The 20,174-nt window shown below is 41.9% G+C and overlaps 1 protein-coding gene across 2 annotated transcripts in view; it reads left to right on the top strand.

Moving 5' to 3' along the window:
• The window catches only part of tafa5l (TAFA chemokine like family member 5, like), a 57,221-nt gene that overhangs the window by 20,575 nt on the left and 16,472 nt on the right, over positions 1 to 20,174 (top strand). Inside the window, exon 3 of one of the 2 annotated variants that reach the window (XM_068338508.1) lies at positions 18,495 to 18,622. In XM_068338508.1, the coding sequence (XP_068194609.1) occupies positions 18,495 to 18,622 (128 nt within the window). Of the gene's footprint in view, positions 1 to 2,362; positions 3,115 to 18,494; positions 18,623 to 20,174 lie in introns of those variants that run through there. The other variant, XM_068338500.1, reaches the window with a different exon arrangement.

The raw sequence follows: 20,174 nt of genomic DNA, 5'->3' as shown, positions 1-20,174 counted from the left end.
CCCAACACACTCTGAAACGGCTGGTCTCTTCTCATGGCCTAGTGGATGTGTGGAGGAGGATGCATCCAGACTGCCGACAGTACACTTGGTCCCACCTGACAGAAGGTAGGGTATCTTTAGCCAGGCTGGATTGTTTTTACTGTTTTAAACACCATTTCAATATTTTTAAAGACTGTTATATAATGCCAGCTGCTTTTACTGATCATTTTCTGGTTCTATGTCGCGCTGTGATAAGAAATATTTTACCTAGGAGTTCATACTGGCATTTAAATTCAACTTTAGCTTTAGACAGAGGCTTTAGAGAGATCTTAAGTTATCTTTGGAACACTTTTAGACTTAGAAAAGTTGATTTTACCTCTCTTAGGTAGTGGTGGGACTATGGCAAAACAGAGATAAAACTCCTGTGCCAACAGTATACTCTGAACGTCACACGTGACACATGCCGGTCTATGAAAGACCTGGCGGCTGAGATCGTGGAGTTAGAGACAAGTGCTTCCACAGGAAATCAGAGGTGTATTGAAATCCTCAAGTCCAAAAGAATGGCTTTAGCCAACCTGTTGGATACTAAAGTACAGGGTGCACTGGTCTGATCCAGGGTGCAAAACATCACAGAGATGGATGCTCCCTCTAGCTTCTTCGGCCTGGAGAAGAAGCATGGACAGACCAACGTGATCCACTCCCTGCTGTCTGACACAGGACAGGAGCTGACAGAGCCCAGACAGATCAGAAGGCGAGCTGTGAGTTTTTATTCATCTTTGTAAATCAGTGAATACCGAGAAAACCAGCCACTGTTAGAGGAGTTCTGTGCAGAGCTACCTCAGGTCTCCACGGAAACAAATTCACAACTTGACCGGCCACTGGAGTTAGACGAACTCCACACTTCCCTGCAGAACATGCAGGGACGACGATCTCCAGGCATCGATGGTCTGACGGTCGAATTTTATAAAGCCTTCTGGGACATTCTAGCAGATGATATGCTGGAAGTTTTTTAACGATAGTCTGGCCTCAGGCTCTTTGCCACTGTCCTGCCGGAGGGCGGTCGTTGCCCTCCTGCCTAAAAAAGGCAATATGCAAAACATCAAGAACTGGCGCCCTGTGTCACTGCTCTGCACGGATTACAAGATTCTGTCCAAGGCTTTGGCTACCAGGCTGAGGGAAGCTATGGAGGAGGTTATCCACCGGGATCAAACCTACTGTGTACCTGGCAGGTCCATGGTAGACAATGTCTACCTAATTCGAGATGTTTTGGAGGTTTCCAGATCATTGGGTATAAATGCTGGTCTCGTTTCGTTAGATAAGGAAAAGGCATTTGACCGTGTTGAGCACAGCTTCCTCTGGAAAACTATGGAGACGTTTGGGTTCAGCACCGAGTTTATTGCCAACATCCGGGTGTTGTACAGTGACGTTGAGAGTATACTGAAGTTTAACGGCAGTTTGTGTGCCCCTTTCAGGGTGCACCGGGGCATCTGGCAGGGCTGTGCTCTGTCTGGGATGCTCTATGCACTCTCTCTGGAATCCCTCCTTTGTAAAATCTGCAAAAGCATAGATGGTTTGGTTTTACCTGGTGTTAGAGAGAGCATTCTTTTATCTGCCTATGCTGATGATGTTGTTGTTCTTATCAAAAACCAAAGGGATGTTGATGTTTTGGTGGGTTTGACAAACTCATTCAATGTTTTAACTGCTGCAAAAGTAAACTGGAACAAAAGTGAAGCCCTTACTGTTGGTGAGTGGCATGGCAACCTCCTGGTTCTTCCTCAAAACTTGTGTTAGAAGACTGATGGTCTCAAATATCTCGGTGTGTACCTGGGAAATGAGACAACAACCAGGAAGAACTGGGAGGGGATCATTGAAAAAATAGAAGGGAAACTTAAGAAATGTAAATGGTTGCTCCCCAGAATGTCGTACAGAGGTCAAGTTTTAGTGATAAACAACCTGGTGGTCTCACAGCTGTGGCACCGCTTGGCCTGTATGGACCCTCCATCAGGGTTTCTAGCCCAAATCCACACCAAACTTGTTAACTTTTTCTGGGATGGGGTGCATTGGGTGCCTCAAGGAGTGTTGTTTTTATCTTGAGAGGAGGGGGGGACAGGGCCTCATTCACCTGGCTAGTAGAACAGCCACGTTCAGATTACAGTTCATCCAGCGGTTTCTGACCGGACCAGCGGATCTGACGTGGAGAGAGGTGGCCAGCTGCATATTCAAACGTGTGAGTAACTTGGACCTGGATGCTGCACTGTTTTTAAACTCTAAGTTTCTAAAGTTAAACAGTTTGCCTCCGTTTTATCATGGTGTTTTTAAGTCATGGGCCCTATTTAAAAGCAGCCCAAGAAAAAGCTGTGACTCTCTGTTCTGGTTACTGAAGGAACCACTAGTGCATGGAGCCAGGCTGGATGTCTGCAGTGGAGCCACACCTGGGCTGTCTGCAGTGCTTTGCAGAACCAGGACCATGACCCTTCAGCAGCTGGTGGACAACGCCGGGCCTGCGTTGACGGATGCCCAGGCTGTGAGCTCCCTGCTGAACATCCAGTCCACCAGGGTGGCTCAGAGGGTGCTACAACTGTGGAGGCAAAGACTCTCCGGGAAGGAGAGAAGCCTCCTCCTGGACTATAGTACAGGGACTGTGCCGGACAGCAAAGATCCTTTCCCTGAGGTCCACATCAGTCCCCTGTTTGGAGAACTGGAGGGTCCTCTCCTCGGAGATGAACGAGAAATCAACCTGCACATGGCCAACAAAAAAATACTGTACAAACAATGTGTAAAAGTAATCAACAAGAAAAACCTGTGTAACAGAGCACCCACTACCTGGGCCAACAGGATGACGGGAAATGGACCTGACCCACAGTGGAGACTTCTATACAAACCTCCCCTCAAGAAAACACAGCCGACCTCCAGTGGAGAATTTTACATGGTGCCATCGGTTCCAATGCTTTTATCTCCGTTTTTAACCCTGCTGTGTCCAGCCAGTGTCACTTCTGTCCCCTTTGTGAGACCGTGAGACAGTCTTTCATGCTTTCAGTGAGTGTGGGAGACTTGCAGTGCTCTTCACTCTTCTAACAAATGTTTTTAATCTGTTCAGTGAAAATTTTAGTATCAGGAAACTCATCTACGGTGCTGGGTACATAAATCGAATCAAAGAAAGTGGCAGCTTTTAAATTTTATCTCTGGAGAGGCAAAACTCGCAATTTATGTGACCAGGAAGAGGAGAATTGAAAACAATACTGTTCAAGATGCAGCTACTTTTTTTTGCTGCAACATCAGATGTTACAGCAAATGTCAGATGTCGCTTAAAACTAGAATTTGGTTTCTATAAAATGACAAAAGACCTAAATAAATTTAGTAACATCTGGTGTCACAAAAATGTCCTATGCACTTTAGTTGATGATCAACTCATGTTTGCAAACTTCCTGATATAATGCACTGATTTTTAAATTGTATTTCCTTTCATTCATTGGTTTTTAGTGTTTTTGAAGCACTTTAGTTCTTTCATCTAATGTAAAATTGTAAAATTTTTGAATGTGATTAAAGTGTTTTTGCAAAAATCAAAAAATCTTCTTTTCTTTTCGGCTTTTCCCTTCAGGGGTCGCCACATTGAATCAATTGCCTCCATCTAAACATGTCTTCTGCATCCTCTTCTCTCACACCAACTATCTTCATGTCCTCTCTCACTGCATCCAGAAACCTCTTCTTTGGTCTTCCTCTAGGCCTCCTGCCTGGTAGTTCAAAACTCAGCATCCGTCTACCAATATATTCACTGTCTCTCTTCTGGACATTTTTTTTAAAAATTTAATTTTATATACTGTTTTGATCCCCGAAGGGAAATTAAGAACACACACTCTAGCTACTGATTCAAACGCATGCATACACATATATTAGTGAGTACAGGCCCCTGTATCACACACACACACAGGGGGGCCTGTAGGCATGCAGGGGAGGTAGAGTGGCAGGCAGCTCCTTCTTGGTGCGCCTTAAATGAGCAATTTGTAAAGGGGACGGCACCTTGCTCAAGGGTGCCTCGGCAGTGCTCCAGAGGTGAGCTGACACCTCCCACTGTCAGCTCACCTCCGGGTATTTTTTTTGGGTGGGAGCGGGAATCGAACCGCTGATCTTGAAATCATAGGACGACCCGCTCTACTGCCCGCTTTACCACTGAGCCACTGCCGCCCCATGTCCAAACCATCTCAGTCTGGCCTCTCTGACGTTATCTCCAAAACCTCTAACATGTGCTGTCCCTCTGATGTACTCACTCCTGATCCTATCCTTCCTGGTCACTCCCAGAGAGAACCTCAGCATCTTCATCTCTGCTACCTCCAGCTCTGCCTCCTGTCTTTTCCTCAGTAACACTGTCTCTAGGCCAAACAACATCGCTGGTCTCACCACAGTTTTGTACACCTTTCCTTTCATTTTAGCTGAAACTCTTCTACTATCACACATCACACAACCATAAATCACTCTCCCGCCTCCAACTGGTCCAGAATGCAGCAGCTAGGCTTCTTACTGGTTTTAACAGGCGACATCACATTACCCCAATCCTGGCTTCCCTCCATTGGCTCCCTGTGCGTTTTAGAATTGATTTTAAGATTTTGCTGATCACTTTTAAAGCCCGTCTGAGACTAGCCCCGAGTAACATAGCGGAAATGTTGACCCCATACGAGCCAGTACGCAGCCTTAGATCCTTGGGTGGGGCCCTCCTGTCGATTCCAAAGTCGAGGCTTAAATCTAAAGGCGACCGTGCCTTTTCCATCCAGGCCCCTCGACTTTGGAACGACCTGCCTGAGTAGATAAGGCGTGCAGAATCAGTGACATCTTTTAAGTCTCTTCTTAAAACCCATTTTTTATAGACTTGCCTTTATGTGCTGTTGTCTTTTACTTTTACTTATTTTTTATTCATTTTTATTTATTCTTTTAGTCTTTCTATTCCTTTAAATCGTTTATTCTTCTTTCTATTGTCATTAGGCAATGGTGTCATTTTATCCTTCTATTCTTTTGTTTCTAAGTATTAAAAACAAAAGAATAGTTTTATTGCTTTTGTTGTTCTTATCTCTTTTACCGTTCTGTCTTAATTCCTGTTCTGGTGTGTTTTGCTTAACTTTACCTCAATTGTAGCTTAATTTTGTCCTGCTTATGTTTGGCCTCACTGTTTTGGCTCTTTGTTGTCATATGTTTCCTGCTTTTGCCTTGTTTGTCAAAGCACTTTGTAAACTTTTGTTTTTAAAGGTGCTATATAAATAAAGTTATTATTATTATTATTATTATTATTATTATTATTATTATTATTATTATTATTATTATTATTATTATTATTATTATTATTATTATTATTATTATTATTATTATTATTATCACACCTGACACTTTTCTCCACCAGTTCCATCCTGCCTGTACATGCTTCTTCACCTCTTTTCCACACTCTCCATTGCTCTGGACTGTTGACCCTAAGTACTTAAAATCCTCCACCTTCTTGATCTCTTCTCCCTGTAACCTCACTTTTCCACTTGGGTCCCTCTCATTCACACACATGTACTCTGTCTTACTGCGGCTAACCTTCAGTCCTCTCCTTTCCAGGACAAACCTCCACCTCTCTAGCTTCTCCTCCACCTGTTCCCTGCTCTCACTGCAGATCACAATGTCATCTGCAAACATCATAGTCCATGGAGATTCCTGTCTAACCTCGTCTGTCAGCCTGTCCATCACCATAGCGAACAAGAAGGGGCTCAGAGCTGATCCCTGATGCAGTCCCACCTCCACCTTGAACTCCTCTGTCACACCTACAGCACATCTCACCACTGTCTTACAGTCCTCATACATGTCCTGCACCGTTCTAGCATACTTCTCTGCCACTCCAGACTTCCTCATACAATATCACAGTTCCTATCTGGGCACCCTGTCATAAGCTCTTTCCAGATCTATAAAAAACACAATGCAGCTCCCTCTGGCCTTCTCTGTACTTCTCTATCAACATCCTCAAAGCAAATACAGCATCTGTAGTACTCTTTTTTGGCATGAAACCATACTGCTGCTCACAAATGTTCACTTCTGCCCTTAGTCTAGCTTCAACTACTTTTTCCCATAACTTCATTGTATGGCTCATCAGCTATATTTCTCTGTAGTTGCCACAACTCTGCACATCTCCCTTGTTCTTAAAAATGGGCACCAGCACACTTCTCCTCCGTTCCTTAGGCATCTTCTCACTATCTAAGATCCTGTTGAACAACCCAGTCAGAAACCCTACTGCCACCTCTCCTAGACACTTCCAAACCTCTGCAGGTATATCATCAGGACCACCTGCCTTTCCAGTCTTCATCCTCTTCAATGCCCTCCCCACTTCCTGGTCCACAACAGTCACCTCTTCTAGTCTTTGTTCTCTCTTATTTTCCACGTTCACGCTCTGCATCACAAAGTCCAACCAAAATTTCTCCTTCTCCAGCTCACATCCTACCTGTGGAGCATACCCACTAACAACATTGAACATCACACCTTCTATTTCTAGCTTCAGACTCATCACTCTATCTGACACTCTTTTTACCTCCAGGACATTCCTAACAAACTCCTCCTTCAAGATAACTTCTACTCCATTTCTCGTCCTATCTACACCATGATAGAACAACTTGAACCCTGCTACTAAACTTCTAGCCTTGCTATCTTTAAATCTGGTCTCTTGGACACACAGGATGTCTACCTTCCTCCTCTGCATCATGTCAACCAACTCTCTACCTTTTCCTGTCATAGTCCCAACATTCAATGTCCCTACTCTCAGTCCTATACTCTTGGCGTTCCTCTTCTCTCTCTTCCAACGGGCACACTTTCCTCCTCTCCTTCTTCGACCAACATACTTAGATACATACACGCACATAAATCCCACTTGAGCTTTTGGACTGCATGAAATCAGCTATAATAAGTAAATGAGTTACATTCACTCTAAAGGAAAGGAGGTTCATAGTGTGCATGTGATTGTACACTTGACAGTCTTTATCACAGTTAAAGTATTAAGTATTGATGAACTAACAGACCACATTGCTTTCCTGTTTCTGTTTCACAGGTTACAGATGTGGATGATGGACACAATGGTATCCTGGTGTATTGAAGCAAATAGGTCTCACAAAAATGTCTACATACAAGTTATCCTACACTGAGACTCATAATGGAGATTCTGAAATATGTGACTGAAGTCATAAACTTTAATAATAAAATAAATTACGTAATAGAATCTTGAAGTTTTTATTTATGACCAGCCCCTAGCATAATTCTGAACATGGCAGAATCTGATTCATTCATAATTAAGATCTAGGATAGATTATTTTATGAGGATCAAGTTTGTTGTTAAAAGTTTTTGATTGGCTATGTTATAGCTAACTGACAGGTTATTTTATCTCTCCGTTAACAACCAGAGGAGATTTTCATAAACATTACTGTAGGCTAGATTCATTCCATTCGTTTAATATTAGTCAGGCTTCTATTAGCTCTGCCAATCAGTTTAAAGCATCCTCGAGATTGAAATAAAAGGAAGACTAAATGAATGAAAAATTCAGATTTTGCTCATAATGATTCCAAACACATCTCCCATGGAAAGCTTTTTAATTTGACTCACTAAGAGCGCTGTAGAGTACACCTAGAATTATCTGTGGAGACCAAGCAAATAAACAAGCATTTATGAAAATCACTTCTTCTCTTTTTATTGGAGGAGGCATTTCATTAGGTTTCAGAAATGCTGCTTTTTAGTCTGGTTCTTTATGAATCCTCCAACATTTCAGTACAGGACCCAAACTTTAACTGGCACCAAACAGACTATTAAAATATTGGTTTTATGACATAATGAGCCATTTCATCACATTTTTGGCAAGAACACAACAACATATTACTAAAGTCACAAACCAGTGAGGCGGTGCCTGGTTCAAGGTTTAGTGTCCTATTTCTGACTCAAACTGCAGACAGCTTGGACATAACAAGGAATTAGATATCCATGTTGAGGAGTGGGCATGTAGCAAAAGTAAAAACTGACCTGAGAGCATTGTTAAGGGTAGAGAGGCAAAGCTCATTATGGTGTTGATGTGACTCAAGCTGCCCACTGTTAAATCCCTTCCATGGAATCTGCAGCTCTCACACATTGCACCTGCTCCAGAATTAATTGGTTCTAGCCATCAGGACTGCAGGACAGGTCTGGGAAAACTAAACACAAAGATGCTATCCCTGTGTCTCATGATGGAAACAATGAATCTCAGCTCTGTGCTGCTAAAAACTAATGATGTATTGATGGCTGGATGTCATAATGCCAGCAGTTGAAATAAATTGGTTTAAGCCATGTCATTATTTCCTTCATATGAAAAAAACATTTGAAAACATAAAGATTTTCTTTTCATGGCTCTCTCTCTCTTAATGACATGAAATGCTAATCAGAAATATGTGAACACAGGAGCAAATGCATGCTCATCATGTGAATTATGTGAATAAAACGTTTTCATAGCAGGTACACAATCCAGGAATGCAGGTATAGCCGCATTCCTGTATTACTTAGAAGGCTGGTCATGAATTTTGACTCCCACAACAGAAATCTGCAAGGTCATCACAGAGGGTGTCACTCCACAGAAAACACACAGTTCCAGCTGGAACTTAATATAAAACATTACATGAAAGATGAGCTGAAATGCAACAGCAAACAACAGGACAGTAAGAATAAAGCTGTGCCTAAAAATAAATGAAATAAACAGGGATTATGAAAAGTTATTCACCATGCGCTACTGGTAATTCCATAACAACAGCATCAATGGACCTTTTTCATGTCATAAATTTTGACATAACAGGAACATCATGAAAAATCATGAGAGGGAAACACAGCTGCACCCATTAACATCCATGATAGATCCGTTCCATTATGTGTCCCATTCCAGTCAACCAGCACACATCTGCAATTAGCACAACTGAGTTTATGTCGGTCAGAGACCCTCGTGTCCATGTACTGACCACCTCTAGGACCCAGATATCTACATGAACATTAAAAGGAAATGCACCGCATACATTAACACATATGGAGGAGGTAGAGGGAGCCGTGGCAGGAAATGATAGCATGAGGGTAGACATCAGAGAAACACTGATGTTATCTGAGCTGTAGTCCAGCATGGAATTACTTATCCATAAACACAATCATTAGAACCTCTCTCTGACTGAATGCTGCTGTTAGATTTCATAAATACTTCTTAATACATGTTCAGCTACACACCTTCACCATTTATGACAGAATAATGTCGGTCCGCATTCACTTACAATGAAGTTTCATGTTGGGCAACATGAACGATAAGTGCACAGAGTGAATTTTAAATTTGTCATTAATGTATGCAGTTTATATACAGGTATGCTAATAATAGTAGCAATGTATCTAAAAATGTGAGTAAACCTCAAAATTCTTCAAATAAATTTTATTTTAATGCACCGAAATGCATTGGGGGACACCACATTCTATTACAAAGCAAGAAAAGTGGAAAAAGTCATTGAATATGATAATATTTTACAGAAAGTCTTGTTCTGTAAACTTGTTCTGTAAATAGTTCTTACTTTTGAAATGAAAAACATTGATTTGAATCTAAATTTTGCAGCTGTTCTGTAAATAGTTTTCAAATAAACAATATATATGTAGAAATGTACCGATTTAAGCCCCACCTATTTCCAGTCAAACCACACCCACTTCTGGTTTAAATCCCGCCTATTCCGAGTACAGATACGAATACAGATAATTTAGATAGCTATACAGATACAGATAGTGGCGTACTTGCTCATGCCTAATATATACTGTGTGTACACTGCACCCTTGTACTTTGCGGTTAATGTGTTCCAGGAACCTCACACAATTAAGGAATCTGCTTATTATTTACGGTAATTTAAACATTTATGAACCCTCCCCATACTGATATTAAACCACCTTCTATCTCTATTACCTTTTTCCAATAACTTATCGACCTTCAGTGGTATGTCCCATTGGGATTTGGGTACTTCTAGTCCATACTGGGTACAGATGTTCCTGTACACTATCACAGCTACTTGGTTGTGCCTTTCCATGTATGCTGAGCTGGCGAGCATCTTACACCCTGCTACCACATGCTGGACTGACTCTGGGGCTTCTTTACATAGCCTGCACCTTGGGTCAGATCTAATGTGGTAGATATTGGCCTCTATTGCTCTTGTACTTAGGGCCTGTTCTTGTGCTGCCATGATCAGTGCCTCTGTGCTGTCTGTCAGTCCAGCTTTTTTCAGCCATTGGTAGGTCTTCTTGATGTCAGCCACTTCCTCTATCTGACGGTGGTACATGCCGTGTAGGGGCTTGTCCCTCCATGTTGTCTCCTCCTCCTCCTCTTCCTCCTCAGGTTTCTGCTGTCTAAGGCATTCACTGAGCAGTTCATCTGTTTGGGCCAACTTCCTGATGTACTCTTGGATTTTTGATGTCTCATCCTGGACAGTGGCCCTGATGCTCACTTGTCCTCGGCCTCCCTCTTTCCGCTTAGTGTACAGCCTCAGGATGCTGGACTTGGGGTGAAACCCTCCATGCATGGTGAGGAGCTTTCTCGTCTTGATGTCTGTGGCTTCTATCTCCTCCTTTGGCCAGCTTATGATCCCAGCGGGGTATCTGATGACAGGCAGTGCCAATGTGTGTGTGTGTGTGTGTGTGTGTGTGTGTGTGTGTATATATATATATATATATATATATATATATATATATATATATATATATATATATACATATATATATATATATATATATATATATATAGTGCTATATAATAAAAAAAAAACCTCATTTGAGGCTATGCCACCCATACTGGCCCAGAGTGCAACGACATAAGCCCAAATAGAAGAAAATATATGGACTCCCGTCTTTCTTGGTTGTTTAGCCAGCTAATGGATAATCACTTTGTGTGGCTCCCTTTTTGATGCCTCTTACACTGTTTGACTCTGCATCTGTGCCTCTTTTGTCGCCTTCAGTGTGTATTTTGTTGACTTTCCCTCCCTGTTTAGTATGTTTAATAAGCTCCAGCAGAAAAAGAAATCTGGTCTGTAGCTAGAGGGCGACGATAAGAAGGGGTTAGGGGATGGCCTGATACAGTCTGCCTGGGATGCCACAATAACATGCATCATCTATGCATTGTTATTTGTATTATGCAATGACTCATGTTAGTCTCAGTCTAATAGCCCTGACACAAGATCACGGTCCCGCAGCCTGTGTCCAGCTACCGACACAAACTTCAGCCGCCTTCCCTCTCTGCAGACATCTCTTTTTTACACTTAGCAGATGCTAATTAAGTTAGAGAACTATGATTACAGCAGCGGGAAATTGATTATTGCTGGCTTCCCACTGCAGCACACCCTACTCTCCATTATTAGCCAATGCTTTTGAGGTGGAACCTGTAGCTTACAGACTTACTTAAAGCCATTCTATCATCTGTCAACAACTTTCATTAAGCCTATAAGTGGATTTCCGGCACAAAGCAAGAGAATATGTTGCAATTGATGCTATCCCTGTTCATATGACCTCTCTAACCTTTAGTTTGAGGACCATTCGGTTCTATTCACTTTTGATGGGAATTGTGTTATTAACACAGCAAGGGCTCGATGTCCTCTGGTCCAATTTAATATACCAATAACAGCAGCAGTGGCAGCAGCAGCAGCAGTGGATACCTTTTTGATGTGTGGGGATTGAACAGTTACCACTGATGAGAGTGGAAACAGCCCTGGCTGACTGCAGGGAGTAAACAATAAACAGGAGTCTTGATATTTTTGTTTACATGAATCTGATTTTTCCATGTAACATAAATATAGATGCAAGCCATGATATGAACAATGGACAAAATACTATGTTGCCTAACTACCCAAATTACAAAATAGTGTACAGTCATTGGGCAGCATGTTGGTGCAGTCAGAAGCGCTGTTGCCCCACAACAAGAGGTTTCTGGGTTTGATTCCTTTCTTTGTGGAGTTTGTGTGTCTCTGAGTTGTCCGGCTTCCTCCCACCTCCAAAAACATGCAGCTTAGGTGAATTGTCCGCTCAAAATTAACAATAGATGTGGTGGTTGGTCTTTCGCGCTGGTGACGCATCTGGGATGTACCCATTAGCCTGCTTAGATAAGCTGCACAAGACATTTCAAAGTGCTTTTAGAGACAGAGAAAATCAACAGAAACCAAAATTGATGGATGGATGGTCAGTCTGATGTCTGGAAGGCTTCCCATCAAGACAAGGTATTCTAAAAAATCTGTCTGATAGACAGCATGAAAATCTAGGTATTATGTGATGTTTCTGTAATCCAAAATCCACTTTTATAGTCTTGTTTTAAAGAAATGCAATACAATAAGCAATTAGCTAATCAAGATTCATGAAGGAGTCAAATTTCACTCCTCTTTTAAAGTTGCTAATCTAAATCATGAAGACAATTATCACTCCCTAAATGTGGTTTTTCTACATGAACTACTAATGACACTGATGGGATTCTAGGAGCAGGCTTTCATGGTCCAAGATTCAAATTGTGAGTCAAACTATAATAGCACTGGTGCTTTAACGAGAAGTGAAAAAAATTAGCTGCCTCGGTTGAGGTTTGTGCTGGAATGGTCCGGATATGGAGTAACAAACAAATCAGAAATAAAAGCTAGTTCAGATCATTTACAAAAACATTTAAGGGATTTTTTCACCTCCTGTTTCAATAATTGGGTTCAAGATTTACAAAATCTCACCTGAAATTATTGCACGAATATTTGACATTTTCTTGTTGAATTTCATACTTCCCAACATCATTTCCATGTTTTCAAACCAGTTACTGTCCCAGTGCAATTTGAAGGTGGGGTTTAGTGTGTTCTTTATAGTATCAATAATTTTCTTTGGAAGAAAAGATGCGTTTTTGCCTCACCCGTACCTGATGGATGTGAGGAAAACATATCTCGCTGTTCATGCATCTGATTGTTATCTGCAGCAATATTTCAAGGTGGATGGATGGATTTTAACAAGCTTTATAGAAATGATGAATCTTAACACTGCGTGAAAGCGTTCACACTGCCAGCTGTACTGAGAGGCATGTTAGTGGTGGGAAGAAAGAGTCAGAAAGACAGCTTTAATACACGTTCTGTCATAACCTCCAGGTTCGACTGAAGCTAAATGGAGTGCACGCAGACGTTATTAACAAACATCAGATGTCACAATGTTAGAATCATAGATTGTCATTCATTTCCTTTTCATTTTTGAGTCAACAAGCAACAGCGGTTAGTGGATGTGATCATCAGTGTGTTGCCTGTCAGTAGAATGAGGGTAATGACGTTCCTTCTGATCAAATGCTGTACTACTTACTGTTTGATTGTCTAGTTGAATATACTAAGACAACTTTTCAGTGGTGGGAAACTCATGTGTGCCGTTATGTTCACTGTTTAAACCTCGTGGATTTGCTGTTTCCTGAAATGAACTGAAAATAAAATCCCAGGCTTACAAATGGTGCAGCCCTACAACACGCTGCAACTGGTAGCTTAAAGGGGCCAATTGTACAATTATTTTTTCAATCTCCCTTCCTGTCCTGCTAGAATTCACTCTTCTATAATGACGTGCTGACAAGCTTACCTCAGCCCTGTAGGGGTAAAAACTTATATGTGAACTACCAAGAACATCACATGTGAGCTTCCAAGAATATCTTGGGCCCAGATGGTGTCTGCGTCGTTTACGCAGTATGACAAATCAACACTGTTGTTCCGTATTTTTCAATTCACAGAACCATTACCTTCAATGAGATAAGTGCAATATGTCTTTCTACTAAATCACTTCTTTTGTTAATCTCTTTTAGGATGTACTTGAAGCTTTTCTGTCCTGTCTTTATGCTGCTGTGTGTCACTGTTGTGAAGGTTTAGTCTGCACACTGTACACAGGAGGATTATGTGCTTTTCCTTGCTTGTCTCACTGCTCTCACTCTAATCTGCTCCCTGACTCCCTCCCGTTTCCTCTCTCTTTCTCAACTCAGCCCATTGTTGCCATGCCACCACATCACACTGTAATCGTGTGAAGCTTGATGGCCACCATGATAAGAGTCCACAGGCTGCAGGGAGACTGTTAGTGTTGAGGCTGCAAGCTACTGCTTTAACACTCAGTAATATGTGATTACTGGCAGTAAATGAGCAAAGAAATAATGTTTAAATGACATCAGGCACAAGCAAATGCAGATTTGCAGTGCAGGCACATAATTGAGGATTGTTTTGCAAAGCATTTTTCAGCAGCACATGAAACCAGGCCTTTATTTGAAACAAGCTGGTGTAAATGAACGTCAAAAAAAAGAAGAGAAAATCCCTATTTTTTCTCATCCCTTTTTCCCCTCACAGCTAATTTTTTAATTCTAATTCTTCTATTTTCCGTTCACTGCAAAGCTTCCAGTAAAGAGACGCAACACTCTCTGCCCAGATGTTAACCCATTCAAAGCCTTCCAAGTAGCTCAAATGTCAAAATCCCTGACTTTTAATTTGTAAAATTTGAATTGGGTGGCGTGGCCTTGGATCAAATCAATGCCAAACAAATCAATGCCAGCCAAAAATTTCATCCATATAAACACAAGTGGGATTATTTTGACATTTATAGCTCATGAAAAAAGAAAAAAATGGGGAGAAAATGACAGTTAAGTAATGAGATACAGTAAAAATATTTAAGACAAAAAGAACTGTGTAACCAGAGTATACTCTATATCGAATCAAGCTTTGGCTGCCACATCACTAATGCAAGCCTCATTACTGAATGATTAACATTCAATGATGTGACGTTAAATCAGTCAATTTAGACCTGAATAGTTACAATGATATTGAGATGTTGGATGAACGACACAGATGCCTTATGATCATCCGTCTTCCTCACAAATATTCCAGCCAGAAAAACAGAAAGCCATTTTGAAAACAGAAAAAGCTCTGTAATTCCCAGCAACAGCTTGCTGAACAGAACACACAGCTAATTATGAAGTATAGAGTCATTTATAGCTTGGCTGCGTTCAAAGTGTGTTGAATGTTTTATTTTTCTGTTGTCATAATTAGAACTGAAAGGCCGTTGGGCCTCAGCTAGCTGCTTGTGCTGCTTCAAGGACAGAGGGTTGAAAATCTTGCTGCTGCCAATTGATCCTTGATTGAAGCTTAATTTGCGTCAGAAAGCCTGCCAAAACCTGTTACAGGGCTTTGGTGTCTGTTGTCTAATCTCCTTTGAGAATTCAGCCATCATAAGTGACGTACACTTTATTGTTTGAGTGATTCATACTTTCTTCTGTCTACTTTTCTCAGCGATGAAGATCCTGCTTGTGTTTTTCGTTTCAGCATCTGAGAAACTGTCACTTAAACTGTCTTTTAGTCTCTTGTACTTCATCTAAATACATTTTAAATGAGTTGCCTCTGGCTTTAGTAAAAATTTGATGTTTCACTCGTGCAGAGGCAGAATTTCATCAGAATAACTGTGTCTGGATTAGGACTCACTGCTTTTCCTCTTTGCCCTGCTCTGAGTTTTGTCTGGCGGGGCAAGGCTTGGCGCTGCTCATGGGGGGACAGATGGTCATACATGTGATCTAGCTGGAGGTCCAGAGCTGTACCCCAGCAGGGATCCTGTCAGCTGACGCTCCCAGCCTGAAGTCCACGGTCCCCAGGTGGGACTCAGACAGTGACAACAACAAGAAGGGCCACGCAGGTGTCGGCCAGATGGACAATCTCCGTTTTCTCTCTCTCTCTCTCTCTCTTGCTTTGTCCACCACAGCATGCATGTTCACCTCTGCTGCTGCTGCTGCAACCTGCCTCCACCACGAATAGGAAAACACATTCACAATACAGACAAGTGTTCAAATAATCTAGCATCAGAATATAAACAAATATTCTTAGTCATTTGCATCAGGTGAATAATTCAACGGGATTACACTGTAATAACAGCAGGTACAAGATTGCTTTAAAATGTCATATAAAGGTGCTCTGACAGTTTTATCTTGAAGTTGGCTGTTGATGTACGTACCGGTGGTTGTGCTGCGTAAGCTGCATACACCTAGAGTTCTTTGTGCCATTGCATTGGACATGTTTGTTTGATGGATAGAGACAGGCCAGAGACAAACTGCAGCAAAGCCATTTTTTTTGCTGCTTCTGTTGTTCATGTCACTCCTGATGGAGTTATAGAGATTCTCTCGACCAGTGCTGTGTGGCCACCATGCAGCTTGTGGCGCCAGGAAATTCATCTAGTCATCCCAGATTGTGTCACACTCATGTGGATGGCATTGAGAAAGTAACAAGGGCGAGTGATGGAGGTCCTGGATGCTGTGTTAGCCGCTGAAAAATGCATTTATTTTAGCTAACCTCAACCACTCTATGCTGATGCACTCTGCGGTTAGTCAGCACTCCCGCACTTTGCCAGCTCAGCTATTATTCTGTGCCCTGGAAATTGAGTTTTGCCGGCCCTGTAATGTACTCAAAACTACATCTGCAACTGACTGATAAATCTACGCTTTGTTGCATCTGATGGATGGCTGTGAAAATGAAAATTCACCACGGCATGCTGCTGTGTCAGGAGGAAGGTCACTTTTGATTTTGGTTTGTTCACTGAAGAAACTGTTTAGTCTGGACCCAAAAACGACCATTCTGGCCCAACGTGGAGATCTGAGACCTTAATGTTTCCTTAGGCTTGTCCGGTTGATTGAGAAAACAAGTTTCTGGATCTATGTGATCCACTACTGGGTCTCTTAGCTGCCTGACTAAAAAACAGGGATCTTCTTCTTATGTGTTAACAGTATGTGTTATTTGTTGCCAGAGAATGTCTTTATGTCTGCAGATTGGTAATTTAATACATGTGTGGTTATCTTCATATAAGGGCTGTTCAACTGACTTGATAAAAACCACAAGATGACTGATCTTTATTGCAGTACAGCAGTCTGAGCCTGACACTCCAAAGACCAATTTCATACTGTTAACAAGGTTTGGACCAGGAATACCTCAGAGCCAAATATGACAAGGCCTCCCTTTTGACACCTCCCTACCTTCTGTCTCTCTCTCTCTGCTGTCTTCAGCTCTTCTGTGGACAGTCAACGAATTGTGTAGTTCCTCTTTTTCAATTTGACGACCATGCTTCCTCGTTCCACAATGTGCCTTCCTAGGGGGATCGAGGGTAGGCAGGAGCAGCAGCCCCGTCCAGGTCCGCAGAGAGCTGATAACCTTTCAGTGTTTCTTTTGCACGCTGTGTAAAGAACAATCAGTGCTTATCAGCATTGACAACAGGTGAATGCTAATTCAATGTCATGCAGACAGACTGCAGAGGGATAATGAGAACATTGACGACTGTCTTCACTGTGACAGCCTGATGGCTGACAGATGAGGCTTCCTCTCTCTCCACTCTCTAATGTATGAAAATAAAACCAGAGAATTAATGCTGCTGTATTGATTATTTGTGCATTTGTTCATTCATGACCTGGCAGCAGTTTATTTTTTCCAATGCAGCGTGACGATGGTATAAACTGAAAAATCTATCATTCAGTTAGCCAAATCCAAGCTTCTTACAGATTTGTTTGAAAGTGACATAATATGATCCTAAAAGCCAGCGTCGATGGTGTGTCTACTGCAAACTCCTGTTTTACATCCATTCAGAGACCTTTGCCGTGTTTTGCTCCTCATCTTTCTCAATCTATTTGATAAGCTCCTGTCCTCTTGATTCCGTTGAAATATAAAAAAATAGATTCATTCATTCATTTTCTGCCACTTCATCCCCCGTAGAGGGTCACGGGGAACTGGATGGCACAGGGCGTGAGGCGGGGGACACTCCGGGCACGATGCCAGTGTACCACGGAGCCACACACAAAGACAAACAACCATGAACACACTCACTCACTGCTACGGGCAATTCGGGACCAGCCAATGAACCTGAAGCGCATGCTTTTGGAGGTGGGAGGAAACCGGAGAACCCGGAGAGAACCCACACAGACACGGGGACAACATGCAAACTCCACACAGAGCGGGACTCAAACCCGCCGTGTTGTGAGGCGACAGCGCTACCCACTGCACCACTGTGCCGCCCATAAAAAGATACACACATGTCCAAAAGAGAAAGAAATCCATAACTAGAAGATTTGTGGACAAAGCTGCGACCATTGTTGAATGTGAGCATTTAAAAAATAATGTAAAAAATTGTATCAGATTATTTTTAGTTATAGTCTTCTCCCCTTAATTACATATAAAGGAGCAGTAATAAGTGTGTGGAAAATGTCAGAAGGAACAAAAAAAAAAAACGTTCTATGCAGATTTGGTGGAAGCTAACATTACTAGCAGAGTAATTTATGGACTGTCAGCTGGTCTGTAAAGGTTACTACCACAGGCAATGCAGACATAGTGGTTCAACAGGAGCTTAATTATAGGAAGATGCTTTCCTGTCTACTATGCATAAAGAGGACAGTTTAGCTGTTTTTTCCAAAAAAAGTTGACATTTTAAAGTCTCTCGGAGCGTAAATCTGTCTGCCTAATTTGCCTCTTTGTCCCATTGTCTTTTGCCCTCGCAGCGCGAATCGTGCGAAGCCGCCAATGGTGCGAAATGGCCCCCTGCCTGGAGGGCGAGGTCTGCAGCCTCCTGTTCAACCGATCCGGATGGACCTGCACCAGGGGCAGCGGTCGCATCAAGACTGTCACGGTAATAAAGACATGACTTTACATCATGGCCTCTGCTTTTGCCGCATGTGTAGACCCCCAGCAGGTCAGGTGTCATGTGGAGACACAACTCAGGGCAGGAGGCAGCACACTTCAGTCACACAGCAGTAGAGAAGCTGGAACGCGAATGTGCTAATGCTAGCTGAACCATCCACTCTGTCTGCCCTCATCTGGATCAGTGACGTTCAAGTACATGTTAAATGATTTGATCACAACCTGCTTTCTAACCTTTCATTGACCAGCGCTGTCTTGGTTCAAATTAAACACACCAAATCTTTTGGTGTCAGATAAGTTTGTATTTTACTATCTTGAATGCACCAACCAGCAACACCAGGAATCTGAACAGAATGAGAATAAAGACATGAGTCTAATAGCACTAGTGTATTTTATTGCACCAGGTATACTGTGATGACTCCTCTGCATTTAAACTCAAAGGAACGGACATAAAAATTGAAGACCAAGTGATACTACCCTACCATACCCAATAGCCACATTCACATCAGAATAAGACACAGATGAAGAAAATGACAAGTACGTTTTTAAAGCTTTGAAGACTTCACAAACACACATATTATCTCAACAAGGTCACATAGCTTAACAAGAAGCAAAGTAAATGAAAACTAACAACCAGTTCTTCAGTCTCTCCTCACAGTCAGCTCGTAGTTTTCAACCATTTTACTCACAGAAACCGCTAAGTGATCTCTTCAGTTTTGCATTTAACAATGTCATGAAACACATGAACCTTCAAGTTCTTCTTTGTGAACAGCTAAATCGAAATCCTGGAGCTTTGTTGTTGGATCTATGCCATACACTTGTATATAACATGGACGACACCCCTCAAATATAAATTCTCTGTGGCTTTACTCTGAGCATGTGCAGGAAATTCTCCCTGATAATCCGCAGACAAATACAAACAGCTGATAAACTAAACGCTGCAACAGGAGATCATTATTGACGTTACAGACGTCATTCTGTTAAAGCCGTCTGTGACCACTCTTTGACTTATCCATAGATATAAATGAGTACAAAACATGTTAAATATTTAAAAGCTTCAATATGGTGTCATCTAGTCCTCTGTAGGCTCCTCTCACATTGGATGCATCATGCGCTCAGAGCTGCCATCGCTGCAGTCCTGGCTGATGCTTATTAGATTCAGCAGTGACATAATGTACAGAAAGCCATTGCATCAGCTGAAGTCGGGGTCGACATGATCTTGTAGTTTTTAACATTATGGTATTTAAAATAAAGGAAGTACCATCCTGAATGTTTGAAATGAGCGAGGCTCCTACTGCTTGTAAGGTCAGCAGCCACATTGCCACGGATACAGGTGTCATTGTTGCTCTGTATCACTTAAATTTCAAATTCATGTTATGGATTCTGTTTTTTGACCTTTCAACAAATATCTTTGGTGACGTTATGTTTATAGGAAGTCATGGCTTCCAGTTTTGTGAGTTCAGCTCCTTTCAATTTTCTCTGTTTCATTTTTCCTTCTGCAGCCACTGGGTTCCTGATATCAGAGATCAATAGAAAACGGC

Source organism: Antennarius striatus, chromosome 2, assembly GCF_040054535.1.
Source record: "Antennarius striatus isolate MH-2024 chromosome 2, ASM4005453v1, whole genome shotgun sequence".
Classification (NCBI taxonomy): Eukaryota; Metazoa; Chordata; class Actinopteri; order Lophiiformes; family Antennariidae; genus Antennarius; species Antennarius striatus.
Note: the sequence above shows the minus strand (reverse complement) of the source record. Positions and strands in the feature narration are given on the sequence as shown.